At 53.5% G+C, this 20195-nt stretch overlaps 2 protein-coding genes across 5 annotated transcripts; one reads left to right on the top strand and one right to left on the bottom strand.

Annotated features, from left to right (window-relative positions):
* Positions 1–23: 23 nt before the first annotated feature.
* Positions 24–5889, bottom strand: LOC6503865 (peptide transporter family 1). Of its 2 annotated transcripts, XM_001963708.4 has the most exons (6): positions 5727–5889; positions 5395–5445; positions 2601–2950; positions 2451–2529; positions 1373–2376; positions 24–1210 (listed from the first exon to the last, which is right to left on the bottom strand). In XM_001963708.4, exons 2-6 carry the CDS (start codon positions 5411–5413, stop codon positions 206–208), a joined length of 2457 nt encoding a protein of 818 aa, XP_001963744.1. In that variant the 5' UTR covers positions 5414–5445; positions 5727–5889; the 3' UTR covers positions 24–205. The 2 variants fall into 2 exon arrangements, with proteins under 2 accessions (XP_001963744.1, XP_014761102.1); XM_014905616.3 differs by lacking the exons at positions 5395–5445; positions 5727–5889 and adding an exon at positions 3029–3152.
* Positions 5890–9956: 4067 nt separating this feature from the next.
* LOC6503788 (peptide transporter family 1) lies at positions 9957–15924 on the top strand. 3 transcript variants are annotated; one of them, XM_014905594.3, is made up of 6 exons: positions 9957–10060; positions 10113–10225; positions 13269–13350; positions 13420–13648; positions 13704–15051; positions 15120–15924. In XM_014905594.3, exons 2-6 carry the CDS (start codon positions 10115–10117, stop codon positions 15663–15665), a joined length of 2316 nt encoding a protein of 771 aa, XP_014761080.2. In that variant the 5' UTR covers positions 9957–10060; positions 10113–10114; the 3' UTR covers positions 15666–15924. The 3 variants fall into 3 exon arrangements, with proteins under 3 accessions (XP_014761080.2, XP_001963742.2, XP_032308402.1); XM_001963706.4 differs by lacking the exons at positions 9957–10060; positions 10113–10225 and adding an exon at positions 11149–11577; XM_032452511.2 differs by lacking the exons at positions 9957–10060; positions 10113–10225 and adding an exon at positions 12364–12494.
* Positions 15925–20195: the final 4271 nt, after the last annotated feature.

Here is a 20195-nt window from a genome sequence, read left to right as displayed (position 1 = left end):
GGCAGAGCGGAAGAGCGGAAGAGTATATCGGTAGGTTTCTTTTATTGGTTAACATTTGGTGGAGGTCTGGTCAGGTGCAACAAGGGCCTGGAGCGCGGGGCTGGCCAGGATGGGACAGAGACCACTAGGACTACGCACACACACACGTCTACGGTAGAAATACAATACAAATACATATAATACAGAGCGCGGGGCGCCACTCGGACTACTCGTCCTTGCTGATCTCCTTGCCCTTGTTCTCGACGCCGCCGTCGAGGGCGGCGGGTGGCGCCGACGGCTCCGCCGATCCCGTCAGGGGCAGCGTCTCGTCCTCGTCCTTGACGGGGTTGTTGGGCTGGTAGCGGTAGGCCATGAACATGAAGATCAGCATGTCGACGAACATGAGCCCGGCGAAGAGGAAGAACTCGTCCGCCTGGGAGTCGAAGAGCGCCGCCTCCGCGATGATGACCACGATGACGTTGCCGAAGGCCACCGTCAGGAGCCAGCAGGCCTGCAGGACACTCTTCATGCTGGGCGGCGCCTGGGCGTAGGAGAACTCCAGCCCGGTGACCGAGAACATCACCTCGCCGAGCGTCATCACCACGTACTGGGGGATCAGCCACAGGATGCTCATCGAGTTGGGCTCGGTGATCTCCAGCAGCTTGAAGTCGAACCTTTTGTCCACATTGTCCTCCCACAGCATGAGCGTGTACACTCCGCCGGTGCTGAAGTGCAAGGAGGTCACGATTGTCTCGTCCACAATGACATCGTAGTTGCCGGTGTTCACCCGCGTGAGCAGCATCTCCCTGGCCAGCTCCTCGTAGGCCACCTCGCCCTTGTTGCTGAGCAACGTGACCTTGTGGGTGAACGGAACGTTGGCCAGTATCCGGACCAGCGGATAGCTCTGGCTGGGCTTGTCCACAAAGTCCGGCAGCCAGAAGGGATTGCTGGTGGTGTTCTGCGGGTTGAGGAAGAGCGACCAGGCGGTCTCCTGGGTGAGCTGGTGGGACTGTTGGGGGTAGGAATTGCAGTTAGCATCCGTGGTCGTCAGCGTGTAGGAGAGGGCGAAGGAGTCGCCCACGGAGAGGTCCTTGTTGGTGTAGACGTCCCTGGCGGGCACCAGGAAGCTCTGCGCCCCCTCCATATTGGAGGTGAAGGTGTAGTCGCAGGGCTGGCTGTTGAAGACGCGCAGCTGGGCGTTCTGGCTGTAGGGCAGGTCGGGATAGGTTTTCTGGAGCGGGGGAGCGGGCGTGCAACGAGAAACGAGAACGAGAACGAGAAAGAGAGAGTGTGTGAGAGTGAGGGAAGCGAGGCAGGTGCAGGAGTGAGTGCAGGTGCTGGGGCTGGGGCTAGAGCCGGTGCAGAGACAGGGTATGGCGGGCTAACTACTCACCTCCAGGTTGAGCTCCACCACGCCGGAGATGATGAAGGCGATGCCGGCCAGGATGCCGCCCATGGTGAGCTTCTGCAGCGGCCGCCGGATGCCGACCAGGCGGAGGGCGGGGTAGAAGGCCACGTCGTACAGCGGGATGAAGAGCAGAATGAGCAGGGGGTTGAGCACTTGCAGCTGGTCGGGCTTGATGTTCCAGGAGCCCATGTCGCCGTCCATCCGGGTGGCCTGGAAGGTCCAGCGGGAGCCCTGCTGGTCGAACAGTGCCCAGAACACGGGCAGGGGCAGGTAGAGGAAGAGCACCCGCATCAGCACCTTGACGTCCTCGATCAGCTGGCGGTCGTACTTGACGTCCGCGTAGTCCAGCCAGTGCTGGCGGGGATTGGTCTTCTTCTCCTTGCACTTGGTGGTCAGGGCGGTCCAGATGGCGCTGCTCACCAGGACGACCATGTTGCCGGCCGGCGGCTTCATCTTGTACATGGAGCGGCCCAGCACGAAGATCACCACGGAGATGACCATCAGCACGGCGGGCACGCCGAAGGCCAGCGGATAGCAGTTGATATCGTCGAAGCAGGAGACGTCCTCGCGCAGGATCGGGGTCACCGTGGTGGAAATCAGCGACCCGGAGTTGATGGCGAAGTAGAAGAGCGAGAAGAACGAGGTGATCTGCTTGACCTGCTCCGGCACCTTGAACTGATCCCCGCCGAAGGCCGCCACGCACGGCTTTATGCCGCCGGAGCCGAGCGCGATCAGGGCCAGGCCCAGCATGGTGAACGTCTCCATGGGCAGGTTGAGGGGTCCGATGGCGCCCAGGGTGAGCAGCACCGAGCCGCAGATGTAGACCAGCGAGAGGTACAGGATCGTCTTGAACTTGCCCAGCCAGGAGTCGGAGATGATGGCGCCGAAGACGCACAGGAAGTAAACGAACATGGTGAAGATGTGGAAGGTGACGGTGGCGTTGTCGTCGGAGTAGTTCAGGGCGTGGCTCAGGTACAGGACCAGGACAGCTGGGGTGAGGCGTTAAGGGAGAGGGGTTAGCTTCTCGGACTTCGGGAGCATCGGGAGTTCGGGGATCACTTACTTCTCATTCCGTAGTAGTTGAAGCGCTCGCAGAACTCGTTACTGATGATGAAGAACACGGACTTGGGGTACGGCAGTTTCTGGGGGATCGCGCAAGGACGTGGATTAGTTGGGGGTGGTGGCTTGGAGCACTCCGACCGGGCACACTCACCTTCTGCTGCCCCTCCGCCTCGGACACGTTCTTGAAGTCGCTCGGCTGCACCAGTTCCTTTCCGTTCGCATCGGGATCGGGCTTCGCGTCCTTGCCATTCTGCTCCGGCTGCGCGGCGATCTCGGGCAGCTTCCTGTCCGCCTTGCCGTTGGCCGGCTCCTCGACGGCCGGGGCCTCAGGCATTGGCTCCGCCACTGGAGCCTGGGGCTCTGGGACAACAGGTGCGGCATCGGGTGCGGCATCTGGCACGGGAGTTGGGTCTTCACTGGGTCCGGGCTGGGGGTCCGGGATCACAGCTGCCGTGGGAGCGACCTCCGCCTGAGCGACGGGCTCGGCAGCTGGCTGAATTTCTGGGGACGAGAGAAGACACCAGGTTAGAGATTATCTCGCCAGCGAGGGTGTCCCGTCAAGGGTCGAGGGGGGCCCACCGAGGAGCGGAACCTGCTCTGCCGGGCGTTCCATTGCGTCTGGCCGGAGCGAGCTTGCGGGCCCCGAGATGATCCCCGGGAGATTTCATCAGAACGGGTAAAAAGCAGAAAGCTGGGCTGCCGAGATTTGTGGCCTTGTGCTTGACACCTCCGTGGCCGATAAGGCGCGGGAGCCGCTCTATATTTGGCCAGCCCTCACCCGCGGGCGTGTGAATTCTCGGTCCGGGCATAAATCTCGGGGCATTACGGACGCTGTCAGATAACCCAGCCGCCCATAAAGGCCTGCGTGGACGGCTGCCCGACTTGGGCACTGGTGCGCTGTCACGGCGGCTTTCCCGTCATTCCCACATGGTCATGTCCATCTGCGTGCCCAATTGCAGCCGAGTGCATCCCAGCCTTGGTCATGGCCATGTAGGGCGCCGGCTGACGGAAATGGAAAGCCGTCGCTGTCGCTGTCGCTGGAACTGGATCTGATCGACGGATCGACGGACCAGGAAGAGGACAGCTGACGGCTGACGGCTGATGGCTGATGGCTGAGGGGGGAGGTGGGAGGGACCCTAGATCGGCGGGGCTAATCCATCGATGGCTTATCGGCCTTTATGGCAGCCGTCACACGCCGCCATAAACCACACCCCTCTCCAGCCACGCCATTAGCATGTACGGCGTTATCTGGAGGTCCGCAGCAGCAGGTACAGCAGTGACCCGCTGCGGTGGCCGTTTTGAAGTCCGGCGTACTCCGGAGCAGGTGCCGGCAGGGGCCGTCTCGAGTGGCCGTCGATGGCAGTAAGGCCACTCACTCGATTCATTGAGCGGCGCACTTGGGATCTGGGTCAATGTCGTGAATGGATCGCTCGGGGCTGTCCCCCCCAGAGCCCCCTTCCCCAAGAGAGGCTAAGGACGAAGGCCTTCCAGGTCCAAGTGCGTACGTGCTCCGCTCCGATCGCAAAGCTCCACGCCCATGACGCAACTCCTCGGCGTTATCAGATCCGACCTCGCTATCGCAGGCCCAGCAGCTCCATTACGCGCCGAGTGGCTAATGTGGCCGCCATCCCATCCCGATCTGCGGATAATCGCCGTGGCTAAAAGTAGATCCCTTATCCGGTCTATATCCGGCTGGCCAACTGATTTACAAGCGATTAGCCCCGGGGACGGGGGCTAGGAGTGGGAGAAGTGGGAGGAGACTGCCTGTCGGGCTGGGACTTTATGGCTCTCCGGTAAGCGATGGCTGATAGCGGCCCGAAGCGATGGTGTTGGCCCGAACAGAGACGCGGCCCAGTTTTTAATTACACATGTCGGGGAGGAAGCAGAGCTATCTGTCAGATAAGTGTGTGTATCTGCCGATACCGGCGCGTCTATTCGGTAGCTTTGATTCGAAGTACCCGTCGCTGGGCCTGGCAATGGCCCGTACTTGGCAATTATTTCAGATATCGGTTCTGGCTCGGAACTGCTGACTGACTGGCTGACTGACTGACTGACTGACTGACTGATTGACTGACTGATTGATGGATGCCTTTCGCGTTGCTCACTAATTGCAGCTAGCTGGGAGCGAGCGCTCAGTGCTCGTGGGGGGAATACCGAAAGCGGCGATCGAATGAGAAATCCCAGACCCCCAAACCCGCGGAGCAGCTAGTATGCAAATGAGCCGAGGCTAGGCCAGGCCAGGCCTTAGATGACATTGAAGTGCAGGGTACACCGAGAGAAAAGTAGCGGCGCAGGCCCTCGGCCGTCCAACCAGTTGGCATACCCATTTTTTCGAGTGCAGAGACTCGCCAAATCGGCCGCAATTTGGTGGTGGGTGGGAGGCGCGATGAATGTCAATATCGGCAAGGCCTCCGACTCCGGTTCGGCCGATTTTGGCAGTTCTGGCCCGGGGCCAGCAGAGGAGCGCCAGGGGAAGGTGGCCACTCGAAGGCGCTTATCGGGGCGATTAGATTTGCAGGCGAGAGCCGGTGCCCGGAGGGAGATTGTTCTCCAGGTACCGGGACTAATCTTTACGACTCCGCGAGGCGTTACCTCACGGCCTATATTTCTCTGATAGGGGCAAGGTCTTCTGGGTTCGCGTCCATAAATCAAGTAATGCTCTCGCTTGGGGGACTTTTCTCAGATGCTATCCGGCCTTCCTGGCTGGGAGTAGGGCCTTCCCTTGCAGTTCTTCCCAGCAGGAGCTAGATAGGGCAACTAATGCGTCACTAGAGCTTCCTGGCCATTTCTGGCCACAAAGTGCAACTCACTCGGGCACTCGAGATACTACGAGACCCCCTCGAAAATCGAAAATAGGTGTCACAAGACCTGGACCTGGACCGGGTTGAGCGATCCGTATAGCTGGGGAACTAAGGCAGTAATTAGAGAGTGGAGCATAGCAATACCATTGTCTTTATCCGTCATTGTGGGGGCCGGTTCTCATCCGTGGCGCGGCACTTGAAATCGAAGAGAAATATATTATTTAATTGGAGATCGGATTGGAGCGGTTGCATAAACGCGGCAGAAGTGCTTTTGGCGAAAACAAGGGCCACCTGGGCTGGGACCTGGTCTGGTCAAGAGCCCAGCTGGGGCGAGGCAATGGGCCGTGCCTTTGGGTTCGCCAGCCGCTGCTTCTGGTTTCACTTTTCCGGCCGATTGTTCCTCCTCGAGTCACTGCTCGAGTCACCGCTATTGAAAGGCGACAATTGCCATTCGCAACTCACAACTCACAACTCACATCAAAACATTTAGCTTTCAAACTGCAAAAAAACAAAAAACTACGGCGCGGTACGGTACGGATTAAGGGGCACGCTGTTGGTTCTCGAGCCGATGCGCTTTCAAGTCCGTCCCCGGCGATCGACAGCCTCAGACTGAAGTCGACCGAGCGAGGTGGCTTTGCCAAGAAGCCGCCGCCGGTTTCTCCGAGCCACTCCGACTCCGAGCCACGCTGCCGCTGCCGCTGCCGCTGCCTCTGGCGCTGCGACTGCGCGCGTGCTTCGGAGGATGACAAAAGCGTCGCCCGGCCGATAAGGGATAAGCGATTTGGTGATAAGCCTAATCGCCATGTTATCGACAGCCGACAGCCGACAGCCGCTGTCAGGTATTTACGGCCGGTGTTTGCTTACCCACCGGCCTGGACGAGTGCTCCGGCCTGTTTGCGTTGCCGTTATTTATGGCCCCTCATCCACCCCACCCCACCCCACCCCACCCCACCATGCCAGGGGCCATCTTGGGCAGGACGAGTGCCATCCTATCCCTAATAGCTCTAGCTCTAGATCTAGCTCTAGCTTGTAAGCCCTTCTGAGATCGCCCGATGGCTTTCCCCAAACTATCCCTCTTATCGGGGGAGTGCCACGCCCCGTCTGCCTTCCTCCGAGGGGCGGGAGGAATCGCCTAGTCACTAACCAAATATTTTTGCCATCACGGCGCTTATCTCAGGCCATTACTTGCAGATCTCGGCCAGCTACGGCCGTAATTCAGGGATCCGAGAGTGTCTCGCAGGGGAATGAAATCAATTGATAAAAGCCGGGAGGGTTCATGCCGTACCCGGAGCTGTTTCCCATCCAAAATCCAGACCAAGAACTGCCCTAATCAGCTATTGGGGCGCATAAACGCTGGCAGTGACTCCGGGCATTTCTTGGGGCTCTCCGGGGCATAAATAGCACTTGTTAAGCCCCAAATGATTGGCACTATTGGGCCATAAACTGCTCCAGATGAGCACCACTCGAGAGCGGCCCAGAGATTAGGGCCCAGAGACTCCCAGAGCCCGAGGCCCTTTGGTCCTTTGCCCCGCGATCCTTCCGATCCCCATCTAATCGGTCGCGGCTCCGCACTCGTGGCGCTTTTTTAGCTTTTTTCGCATTAGTTTTATGGACTTAATCGCCGCCCGATAGCGGCCCAATAGCCGCGAGCAGTATTTACGAGCGCCCATCACTATAGCCATGCCCAGAAACAAGTATAAACATCTATTGGCCATAGCCGATTCCCACTCCCCAGTCCCCATTCCCCATTCCCCATTCCCCATTCCTGATAGCCGATAGCCGATAGCCGACAGGCGGGGGCTTTGTTATTGTTACTATTAGTGCCATTGTTATTGGCATTGTGGGTGCTATTGGTGGCCATTATTGCCCGTCCGGGAAGGAGGGCGGAGGGCGGTAGTCCTCGACTGGGCGATAAGGCGACTTTTTGTTTTCCCCTTTCGATTGGCTTTCGATTTTGCGATTGTCACCCGGCCCCAGATTGCATGGTGTGCCTGGTGGCCAGTGTCTGGTCTTTGTAGTCCGATCCGATCAGATCCGATCCGATCGGTTGAGTAACACTCAATTAAAGCCATCAAGACTGTGCCGGCGACTGGGCTTGCGTGTCGACACACTAAAGACCGTGGACCTGGATAGCTATCTACCAGCCGGAGGAATGCGGCTCTCACACAAAGTGCATGGCTCCGTAATTGGCCAATTGGTGGCGCACACCTCTGGCACGAATTGCTCCATTCTGATCCAGATCTTGCCAACCCTGCCTCCGCATATCGCTCGGCCGATCCAGTCCAGATTAGATCGGATCCATCTTCGGCACGAGCTTGCCAAACTGCACCTTGCGCCGATTAGCTAACCCCGGGGCCCATCATGTCCCCACATCCGTATCTTCCCATCGATTGCCTAGGGCCGAGTGGCTCAAGTGGGTGAGATAAAGGCCCTCACAGCCCCTATCGGAGCAGATAAGGCCACGATCTTTCCCCACAAGCCTTACTTCTCCTCACGAACCGTTTTCAAGGGGACTTTAAAGGGGGGCCCCTTGGAAAATTTTGAAAAAATTTAAAATGGTATTAAGGACAAACGTTGTATAGGTATAGCTACTGGAATCCCTGATTACGGAAACGTATCGCTTTTTCCGACCGGATTTAAATTGGGGGAGTTATCGTCATCCGAAGGTGGAGAAGTGGGGGAAACCGTGAATGATAAATTTTCAAGGGGTACCCCTTGGAAAAATTCGAAAAAATTGAAAACCGTATTTAAGAAAAGCGTTGTATAAGGGATTCAGCTTCTGGAATCCCTGATTACGGAAGCGTATCGCTTTTTCCGATCGGATGTAAATTGGAGGAGTTATCGTCATCCGAAGGTGGAGAAGTGGGGGAAAACGTAAATGATAAATTTTCAAGGGGAAAATTTCGAAAAAATTGAAAATGGTATTTAGGACAAGCGTTGTATGAGGGATTCAGCTACTGGAATCCCTGATTACGGAAACGTATCGCTTTTGCCGATCGGATGTAAATTGGAGGAGTTATCGTCATCCGAAGGTGGAGCAATGGGGGAAACCGTAAATGATAAATTTTCAAGGGGTACCCCTTGGAAAATTTCGAAAAAATTGAAAATGGTATTTAGGACAAGCGTTGTATGAGGGATTCAGCTACTGGAATCCCTGATTACGGAAACGTATTGCTTTTCCCGATCGGATGAAAATTGGAGGAGTTATCGACATCCGAAGGTGGAGAAGTGGGGGAAACCGTAAATGATAAATTTTCAAGGGGAAAATTTCGAAAAAATTGAAAATTGTATTTAGGACAAACGTTGTATGAGGGATTCAGCTACTGGAATCCCTGATTACGGAAACGTATCGCTTTTTCCGACCGGATGTAAATTGGAGGAGTTATCGACATCCGAAGGTGGAGAAGTGGGGGAAACCGTAAATGATAAATTTTCAAGGGGTACCCCTTGGAAAAATTCGAAAAAATTGAAAACCGTATTTAAGAAAAGCGTTGTATAAGGGATTCAGCTACTGGAATCCCTGATTACGGAAGCGTATCGCTTTTTCCGATCGGATGTAAATTGGAGGAGTTATCGTCATCCGAAGGTGGAGAAGTGGGGGAAAACGTAAATGATAAATTTTCAAGGGGAAAATTTCGAAAAAATTGAAAATGGTATTTAGGACAAGCGTTGTATGAGGGATTCAGCTACTGGAATCCCTGATTACGGAAACGTATCGCTTTTTCCGACCGGATGTAAATTGGGGGAGTTATCGTCATCCGAAGGTGGAGAAGTGGGGGAAACCGTAAATGATAAATTTTCAAGGGGTACCCCTTGGAAAATTTCGAAAAAATTGAAAATGGTATTTAGGACAAGCGTTGTATGAGGGATTCAGCTACTGGAATCCCTGATTACGGAAACGTATCGCTTTTGCCGATCGGATGTAAATTGGAGGAGTTATCGTCATCCGAAGGTGGAGCAATGGGGGAAACCGTAAATGATAAATTTTCAAGGGGTACCCCTTGGAAAATTTCGAAAAAATTGAAAATGGTATTTAGGACAAGCGTTGTATGAGGGATTCAGCTACTGGAATCCCTGATTACGGAAACGTATCGCTTTTGCCGATCGGATGTAAATTGGAGGAGTTATCGTCATCCGAAGGTGGAGCAATGGGGGAAACCGTAAATGATAAATTTTCAAGGGGTACCCCTTGGAAAATTTCGAAAAAATTGAAAATGGTATTTAGGACAAACGTTGTATGAGGGATTCAGCTACTGGAATCCCTGATTACGGAAACGTATCGCTTTTCCCGATCGGATGTAAATTGGGGGAGTTATCGTCATCCGAAGGTGGAGAAGTGGGGGAAACCGTAAATGATAAATTTTCAAGGGGTACCCCTTGGAAAAATTCGAAAAAAATGAAAACCGTATTTAAGAAAAGCGTTGTATGAGGGATTCAGCTACTGGAATCCCTGATTACGGAAACGTATCGCTTTTCCCGATCGGATGTAAATTGGGGGAGTTATCGTCATCCGAAGGTGGAGAAGTGGGGGAAACCGTAAATTATAAATTTTCAAGGGGTACCCCTTGGGATGGAATCTGCAGGAGCTGTGGTAATCGGAAATGGAAATCTTAAACTCATGTAGGGGTTTCCTCTTAAAAGAGTAGCCTTTCCGGAGCTGTCACAAGATCATTGCTATTATTGAAAAGGATGAGTAACAGGTCGAAACGGAACCGGAATATCTCATCGGGGACTTCCGGCTGCTCCCGCTGCAGCGGCGCCTCCAGCTCCGAGTTCAGTCGGTTCCTAGCGGGCTCGGAATTCGGTCGGGGTGAGTGCGAATCTCGTGAAACTGAATCCGGTTCACCACGTTCTCCTGGCAGTAATGGCGCTGGCTCGGTCGGAGCAGAGGAGATATCACTATGATTCCGACAGCCTGAAGAGCCTCGGCCTGGGCAGGATCGGGAGGGACAGGCGCACCGCCACCCGCAAAGAGGTGAGTCCTCAGCAGTATTTGGGACCTGGTGCCGGATACCCTAAGCGGCGCTCCAATCTGCCGGCCGAACAAGGCCAATGCGGTTCGTAAATCTCAACGACTAGATGGATTTATGGCCACCTGGGAATATCCCACAAATTACTCGAAGCCGTAAAGAAAACAAACAGAGATAGCGATAGCGGGGCACTTGGCCGCTCTACCAGGGGTCTTGGATCGGTTCTGTAGGATCCGGGCGATAGGACCCGCGGCGAGATAAGATCAGGCCCGAAAGCGACACACGGAGATTAGCCAGGTCGATAAGCGTGGGTTCTTGGGAAGTCTTCGCAATCAGTGATCCAGTCCAGGGAAAGTCTGTTTATTTTCCACGCAAGGCTCTGGAAAGAGCCAGATGGAGTTGACTTGGGAAATCTATTACGACACAATCCATTTACTTTCCAAAAGTTAGAGAAACAACTGTTTCAAGGGATTATCCAAATACTCATTCGTTGGAATACTCATTCCATTATCCAAATTCGAGTCCCCTTTTCCAGTGCCCCCGCCTGCCCTAGTCAGTGGCGATGGCGCCGGCGATTTCAAAGAGAATGGCATTGAACTTGACTCTGACGAAAGCTCCCCTTTCTCTTTTTAATGAGCATGAGAGAAAGGGCAGAAAGGGGGAGGGCAGTAAGAATAAGAATGCTGCAGCAGCGCCGGCTGCACTGATCTCTTTGCCAGAGAGTGGGAGGCAGCGAGGTATCCAAAGAGAGCAAAGCTTAGCTCAGCTAGGTGAGCTCTTTTTCCCTACTCCTCACACTCCACCACAGCCAAGTTCGTACATATATTGCTCTCGCTCCCCCACCCACTTATCACTTCAAATTGAATTTGATTTTGGTTCTTGCTCCCCTTTTTACTTTCGGTTGGTTCGGTTTTTCGGCTGCGCTGCTGCATCCGCGAGCGCAGCTTTAAAAGCGCAGCTTACCGGAGGGCAGCGCATCATTTATCGTTGCTGTTTTATGGCGACAACGTGGCTCAGCCCAGCAGCCGTCCGTCCCCGTCTCCGTCTCCGCCTCCGTCTAGTCTCCAACCGTTCGTTTATCGTCTCGCGTCGCGTCTAAATTACACCTGTCCGCAAATCAGTGCAAAAAGTGAAATATTTTTACAGTTCGTTTTGTGTGTACTTTCGATAAAATTCCAAAGCAGTTTGGAATTTGTGGCAATTGTTCTTGTCCCTTTTTTCGTCAACTATGTGCTTGGGGAGCAATTAAAGGGCAAGGAACTGCGACTTAAAACAGAGCGAAGCCATAATGAGCGGGGATAACGGTAAAAGCGGCCAACTCCAGGAGGAGTCGAAAGAAGTGGAGGCAAAGAATGCGGTGAGTAGCCAAAGATGGAAAACTGTGGAACGGTAAATGGGAGGGAGCTATGGAAGGTAGGAAGGTGGCAGAACGATGGGGCGAAGGGGGGGCAGAACTGGAAGGCCAAAAAGAAATCAGTCAGAGTGGGGAAAGAGAAGAGCGGAGAGAGACAGCCGATCATCACTTTCGGTCATCAATTGGGAAAGTACTGGAAAGCAAACTGGAAGGCCCCCCCTGCCCCTGCCCCCTCGGCGTTCTGAGCCCAATTGAGTTGCGCTCGTGCTGCTGCTTCTTCTTTCAAGGCTGTTGCTCGCATCGGCGAGGCGGTCGACCTTGGACGGCCTCGAGCGGGCGAGAAATGTGTGTCAAATGGCCAAAAGTCCTTTTATTGCCCGCGAATTGATTGAATTAATTAGCGAAACGAGAATCAAAACAAGAATCAGACTCGTTTACTGCATAATTTGAGAGGGGAATGATATTAGCCTCCTGAGCTGGCTCCCCCCCTTTTCTGCCCCTCAACTTTACCTCCGGCTCCGACTCTCCGGCTTAAGTCTAGACTGTGTCTGGAAGCATCTGCCGCCCATCACTGGGCAGTAATCAGCTGGAGCCGCGATCTCACTCTCCCCCCGACTCCCCAGCAGCCTCCCAGGCCGGCTCCTCTTTGTTTGTTTGTAAATTTATTGACCCCCCAGGGGAGAGAAGGAGAGGGGGAGGCAGCGGACCAGAGATCGATCTTTAAAGCTCGGGCCAAGCGGCGGGGGATTCTTAGTTCCACGCCGAACGCAGTCTCCGGCAGACGGCAGTCGGTCCGCTCGAATCCCACTACGGCCCCAACGGAGCAACGTTACATAAAGCACCAACAAGCTACGGTTATGCCACTCGTAGGCAGCGGAGGCAGCGGAGCAGAGGCCGGAGGGGCGGGCAAATCCGCAACGGTGAGTGCGAGCGCTTGGCCTAGGCCGCGGTGTGCGCGGAATTCTCAATCGCCGCGGCAGAGGATGAGGGGCAGAGCGATGTACTAGATACTCCGGCGGCGAAACCCGTTTGCATTCCGTTGCTCACCTTGGCCAAGAGACGCTGCAAACCGAACCAAAACAAAGCCCAGACGCCAAAACAAAGCGAAGCACATCAAAACCGAAAGCCAAACGACAGCTAGACGAGACTCGGCGACGGCAGAAAGGCCAATTACCATGAGAATGGCCGTAGGAGCGATAAGGGGCGGGCCCACCTGTCCGGCACTGGAATACCCTAGGCACCAGCGGAGATAGGATAGTAGTGAGGCGCCAGGATAGGGGCTGGGATTCGTAGGCGAGTAATTATACTTTCCGCAAAGCTCCACTTCCAAGTGCTAGTTCCAAACCCAATCCAATCGTATAGTAGAGCACCTGGCCCACCTATTGGAGAGTTACGAGTTGTGGGCCCTACAAAGCGCTGAATAAAAACGCTAATTTATGGGCTGTTCTTTGTCAGAACATGAGGCGGAGGGCGGAGGGCGGAGATGGGTAGAAAGTTTCGACGACCGCCGCCCGACGTGAGACAATGGGAATGTCTGAGAAACCGCGGAATAGACATGCCGAGCCGCATAGACTGGTACTATCTGGTGTTCCACGGCCAATTGGCCTCTAATGGGGTGTACGTGGGCCCCCAGTCTCGGCGCGGTACTGGGGGATGGATCTGATTAGGAAACTAAAACCGATTTCCAATTCCAGGCCCCCCTCCCGTACCCCAAGTCGGTGGGCTTCATCATCAGCAATGAGTTCTGCGAGCGCTTCAACTACTACGGGATGCGCAGTGAGTGACTCCCCAGGACCTCCGGTCCACTGTCCCCGGCCACTTGCAATCCCATCTCTCTGCTTCCAGCCATCCTCGTGCTCTACCTCACCAACAAGCTGGGCTACAACGAGGAGACCTCCACGGTGCTGTTCCACATCTTCACCATGCTGGTCTACATCTTCCCCCTGATAGGAGCCCTCATCGCCGACGGCTGGCTGGGCAAGTACAAGACCATCCTCTACCTGTCGCTCGTCTACAGCCTGGGCGCCATGGTGGTGTCCTTTGGCGCCATTCCCCTGCCCGGGATGCCCACCAAGTGAGTATCATCTTTTTACCACCAGACAGAGTGCTTATTTTCCTTCTATCCCCAGCTCTGTTACCATTGTGGGTCTTCTGCTGATCGCCATGGGCACGGGCGGCATCAAGCCCTGCGTCTCGGCCTTCGGCGGCGACCAGTTCTCGCTGCCCGCCCAGAGCCTCCAGCTGGCCAAGTTCTTCTCGCTGTTCTACTTCGCCATCAACGCCGGATCGATGATCTCCACGACGGTGACCCCCATCCTGCGGGCGGACATCCACTGCTTCGGCGAGCAGGACTGCTTCTCGCTGGCCTTCGGGGTGCCCGCCATCCTCATGATCGTCTCGGTGCTGATCTTCGTAGCCGGGAGGCGCCTTTACCGCTGCCAGCCCCCGGCGGGCAACATGATCTTCGGCGTCTCCAAGTGCATCGCCGACTCCTTCCGGGGCTGGTGCAAGCGCCGCAACTCCGAGCCAGAGGCGAACTTCCTGGACTACGCCAAGCCGACAGTGGGCTCCAAGCTGGTGGAGGAGACCAAGTGCCTGGCCCGGATCCTGCGGCTCTACCTCCCCTTCCCCGTGTTCTGGGCCCTGTTCGACCAGCAGGGCTCGCGCTGGACCTTCCAGGCCACCCGGATGGACGGCAAGGTGCTGGGCTACCACATCAAGCCCGACCAGATGCAGGTGGTCAACCCGCTGCTGATCCTGGCCTTCATTCCGCTCTTCGACTACATAGTCTACCCGATGCTCCGCGTGGTCGGCATCCGGCGACCGCTGCAGAAGCTCACCATCGGCCTGCTGCTGGCCGCCCTGGGCTTCTTCTTCTCCGCCGCCCTGGAGATGAAGATGGAGCAGGCGGCCTTCGCCACTGCCCCTGTGGAGCGGGACATCGGCCACCTGCGGCTCTACAACGGGATGCCCTGCAAGTACGAGTTCACCTCCGGCCTGGGGGCGTCGCCGGAGCAGCTGCCGCGAGCGATCGAGCCTCTGGGCATGTGGGCGGACCTCTCGCTGTTCGTGCCGGAGTCCAAGGAGTACGAGTTCAAGGCCCAGGCCCCCTCTGGAAAGTGCCCCGAGATCACTGGCAACTTGCGGCTGCGCCCTGGCAAGTCTGTTAGCTACTTCCTGGCCGGAGACAAGCTCCTGGAGTTCGCCGACGGCCTGGAGCTGCCTCCGAGTGCCAGCAGCCCGCCCATGGTGAGGGCGCTGCTCAACACGCCCGCCGACGAGGGTTCTGTGCTCCTGAAGGCATCGGCCTCGTCCCTGGAGCCCCTCGTCATGATCAACAGGAACCTGTCGCAGCTGTACAAGATCAGCCCCGGCTACGGCGAGGTGGTGATCAACGGCCACAAGGCGGCCAGCTTCGAGACCAAGGAGGGCGGCCTCTACAGCCTGGTGGTCGGAGGCAACGCCAAGGAGGGCTACGTAAGTGTGTGGTTCGTTAAAGGATACCATCATAACTATCCCTTCCTCCTTCCCTTATTGCATTGCAGCAATATAACCTACTCGAGGTGGTGGCGCCCAGCGCCGTGTCCATCTTGTGGCAGCTGCCCCAGATTGTGGTCATGACGGCGGCGGAGATCATGTTCTCGGTGACCGGACTGGAGTTCTCCTTCACCCAGGCGCCGCCCAGCATGAAGAGCGTCCTGCAGGCCTGCTGGCTGCTCTCGGTGGCCATCGGCAACATGATCGTGGTGGTCATCGCCGAGTTCAAGTTCACCAGCTCGCAGTCCGGCGAGTTCGCCCTCTTCGCCTGCCTCATGCTGGTGGACATGATGATCTTCCTGTGGCTGGCCCGCAGCTACCAGTACAAGAATCTCTGCGAGGAATCCGATGAGCACTCCAACTGCGGGCCGTCGTCACCTTCCAAGCCCCGGCCCGCGGTCCGGGAAACAGAATCGCCGGGTTCTAGGGTATCCGGATCTTCGAGATCATCTAGAGGAAAGCCGCTGCCACGCCTTCCCAGCGGCATGGACGCGGAACCGGGATACGGAGCCTATCGCAACCACGCCTACGACAACGACTTCTCCGAGGCCTGATTGTGAGCCGCGCCCGCATCCGTACTTACGCCCCACGAGCATCGAGCCTCCTCCAATCCCCGCGTCCGCCCCTACTTGCATTTAGTCTTAAGCGCCCCTGTATTTATTTTATTTTTGTTCGCATTTACTTGTATATCTCCGATTATGTTCGTCTATGCGGTTGCTTTTTTATCAAATTGTTTGTAAATACTTTTTATACTCCGATCCGAGCCAGCCACTCGGTTTTGATACTAATATATCTCGAATATTGTTTACATAACATCATAGAATCATAATTCACGAAAACTATGTTGCAGCAAGGAATTGTAACCGAATATTGTAGCAGTCAGTAGGAATCATATAAGTATTTGATTGTTTTCAGGTCCGCGCCATAATTCAATTTTTTGAAATGTAAGTAGAGTTTCTTTTTAATGGTTATATTTTAAACACGAGTCTTACAATCAATCAGTAATAGAGATAGATAATAGACTAGAAAAGAGACTAACACCCTTTTTAATTTTAATATTTCACATTTTTCTGATTTAATTTAGAAACTTTGTTTAATTAATTTTCTTTATTTTCCACAGCTATAGGTCTCCCAAAGCCAAAGGAGGTCTATAAATTCTTATAATAATGGGTAAGCTTCTCTTTGATTTAATTTTTAGCACTAATTTTTAATTTTAACACTTAGTTCTTTGAACAAAACTTAAAAAAGCTCAATACCTCCAATTTAAACTCAAATGTTATTTACATTTCCAGGCCTGTTAACTTAACAGCCATCGGCCGGCCTTGCCACATCGCCGAAAACAGGTCTCGTGGTGAGGTGTGTTTAGTGCGCACGATCGTGGTCCTGTTTTTGGTTTTAAAAACGATTAAAGAGCCGAAAGTACAATTTTGTGACACTGATTAGAAGTGGAGGCTCTAAGGAACCTGAAAATAAGCCAAGAAGTCGCCCAAGAAGCTTGCCACAAAGACCCGTTACGTGGAAACGACGCAAAAGCTAACCAGGCCATAGGCGTCGTCGGGAAGGGGCTCTCCCCTGCAGTACTGTACTCCCCAGCTCAATTCTGGATTAAACGGCAACGCTGCCGACCCTTCGCCGACAAATTTTCAATGAGATAGCGAAAATCGCGACGGAAAGTCGCAACAAGCGGCCCGGCCTCAGGAAAATTTCATATATTTTTTTTCCAAAGTGCTACTAAGCCTGAAGATTGGCCCTTTTTGATAGATTTTAACGTACTTTAACAAGAGCATAACTATTTGAGCCCAATCAAGTTGACGTTTTGCAAATAATAGCCAACGTTCTAACGCTTCGTAATGCGAAAAAATGCTTAATTAAACGGCATTGCCAGCAGAGCTGCAGAAACCCTAGGAGAAACAGGCTTCTAAGATGCACGGGCCCGAAAACAACAATGCAAATTCCAAGTACGAAGGATATCCAGAAGGATCCTGAAAATCGGGTCAGCAGCTGCCTGGGAAAAACCCTGGGAAGCGAACCCAGACGAATTAGGGGATGGACCGATAGGGACACGTCTACCTGAGGCCGCAGTATACCTACCTGAGTGCAGGGACCGAGGCTACGTCCGGGCCTCCGATGCAGTGCCGAGTGTCAGTCGCCGACGAGCGCTGCCCCCAGCGCCATGGTCCTCGTGAGTCTCGGAAACCCATCTGAGTGCCCTTTCTTACTCTGTTTTTTTTTCAAGTGAACAAAATGAACGACTCGTGATGTGTGAAAAGTGGAGTCCTACGGCAGAGGCACCTTCCTGGCCCAGATCAGTTCCGAAAACGCCTCCCAGCTTCCGAGGCCAGAACCAGCCCTTCACCCACACTAGCACCGCCACATTCATCAAGTGATAAACTTCGAGAAGCCCATCAAAGAGTAAGAGAACCCCCCTGAACCGATTCCTCCCTGGTGGCGCCTCCTCTGCCGCAAGAGGAGACGCGTCGGCGTAGTCGGGCTCCGTGGGTGCGAGTGGTGCAACCTGGGCTGTGGCGGGCCGGGCGGATTCTACCAATAACCGTGAGAACCTTGCAGTCACGCCGTGGCCATGATGAAGTCCCGGACTTTGGGGACACGAGAACGCTTGCGGTGGAAATGTCTGACCAGGAGCGAGAGAGACCGGATCCAGAGCATCTGCTTGGCGCCACACGCCCTCGAGACGAAGCGTTCCGCATACTTCTATCGTTCGCGTGTGTAGTGGCACGTGGATGCGAGCGAGACAAAGCACGAGCAGTGGCACGGAGAGTAGCTCCCTCTCCTTCTAATTGATATCTCTGTCGCGCTGGTGAGACGTTTGCAGCACGAGCGGAAGAAAGTAGCGGCCATCGGGCGGGCTGCAAGGCCAAAAAGAGCAGTAACGACATACCCCCCCATAACAGTACGAAACAGAACGTGTCGAAAGATACGTAAATGAATCTCTGGTTCCCCCACGCACGCATGCACGCCCTAACCGCACTCACGGACACCTTGGAGTCCTGGCTGCCCACCGCCACCACCGGGGGGACATCGGTCAGAGCAGCGGGGCTCCTATAAACCATACCAGATTCTATAACCCCTCGCAAAGATGTCAAAAACTACTCCCTGATCAATTTCCTATATGTGTCATCGTAACATCACCCACTCACTAACCATCAAGACACATTTCTGGCCAGAGAAGCTAACATTTCAGAGGTTTCAGAAGATGCCAAACGATTCGTCAGGAAGTTGCCCTGCCCGAGGACTAACGCGTAGACTGAAGAAAACAGGACTTATTCTGGCATGGCGCTGGGTCCACTATTAAAGTGAAGCGAAGCCAAGAAGCCTGTCGAAGAAGAAACTGCCACTGCGTAGGTTCGTGGGGAGTACTGACTTCTATGTCGGATGAGCCAACTGACACCATTCACGTCACCAAACATCCTTCTCAAGAACGAGTCACGATTCATTGGCATTTGTTCAAATTTAAACGTTCTGCTCCTGATCCATTGATCTTGCTTCGGTTTCCAGTAACTCAAGAGTGGCTTTGTCTAACCCTACCCCAAAAAAAGTATCAACAAGTAACTCAAAATGTTCTACGAGCCGCTCATGTTCGCAGCACGAAACAGTGCCAAGTTATAAACGAGAGCTTTGAAAAAAGATTGAAAAGATGTACGCTTTGTGAGCAAAAAGTGTAAAAAAGAATACTACTAAACAAAACCCTTTGTGGGTGAGTCGATCGACCCACAGCTGGTTTGCCAAGGCAGCCGATCACACTTTTGCTTATGAATGAATACAATCGCTGAAAACATGAAAAGCTCTTGCAGATAAAACAAAACAAAGACAAAGGCAAGTTTCTTTACTGGAAACCAGAAATTGTGAATCAGACAATAGCTAAAATAGCATGCCAGACTTATTCTTGAGCCAGATACGCCATCAAAAACAGCCCTCCGCCAGTTGGTCCGCTCCGTCAAGGGTCTTTGCTGCCCCCTGAACTGGATACGCAAGCAGGAAACCATCGAGTCCATCCCCGGACTGGCCACAGCCAAGAAGCTCCGCCACATACAAGAGAAGATTAACCTTCCAGATCCCTTAGTTTCCTGCTTCATTTTTGATCCGTCTACCAACTAACCCCTCCTTTTCTGTAGCATCCTCTGCTCAGTTCTCGTTGTCCAGTGTGATCCCTCGACTTGTATGTGATCCCTCCGCACGATAATCCAGTCCTCTTTCAGGTCCTGTTTTCAGCCATCCTGCCTAGCACTCCAGTGCCCACCATCTCCACTACTTGACACCCAACCAGACAACACCCACGATCCACAACCACATCAACCATACGACACACCATCGTCGCAAATAAGCGGTTCGTGTTTCGGGAAATGCTTTGAAAAGCGCTTTTGAAACGTTTTCCGAGACGACAGAAAAGATATATATATGAATTGCGTATAACGATCGTAAAGAATGGTCTAGATAGCTTACGCTACGAGCCTATTCGAGAAAATACAAATATTAATGAAAAAGAAAATTAAAACACATTTACAAAAAAAATGGTACTTGCTAGCAACGTTATACGCAGTTCGAAGAAAAATCGAACAAAGAAACTAAAACATGAATGCAAAAATTAAAAAAAAATACTAAAAAGCAAGTAAAAAATGTGTGGAAATGTTATACGCATCTTCACCAAGTGCCCTCAAATAAAGCTACCGTTATACGCCTGTGCCGATTCGCAAAGGAAAAAATATATTTATTTTACGGAGCACGACGTGAAGTTCTTTGCGAATCGACATGGGAGTCTGCTGACATAACCAAGTATTTGAAGCTTCTGAAATAAACGAGTCGAGGAAAAACATTGTGTTTTTATTGGGGGTATTCCATTTTCCCTGAATTTTCCGGGATTTTCCCTGAATTTTCCGGATTTTTCCAGAATTTTCCTGGATTTTTCCTGCGTTTTCCGGGTTTTTCCGGATTTTTCCAGAATTTTCCGGGATTTTCCCTGAATTTTCCGGGATTTTCTCTGAATTTTCCGGATTTTTCCTGAATTTTTCCGGATTTTCTCTGAATTTTCCGGGATTTTCTCTGAATTTTCCGGATTTTTCCTGAAT

The sequence above is a fragment of the Drosophila ananassae genome, chromosome XL, assembly GCF_017639315.1.
Source record: "Drosophila ananassae strain 14024-0371.13 chromosome XL, ASM1763931v2, whole genome shotgun sequence".
Classification (NCBI taxonomy): domain Eukaryota; kingdom Metazoa; phylum Arthropoda; class Insecta; order Diptera; family Drosophilidae; genus Drosophila; species Drosophila ananassae.
Note: the sequence above shows the minus strand (reverse complement) of the source record. Positions and strands in the feature narration are given on the sequence as shown.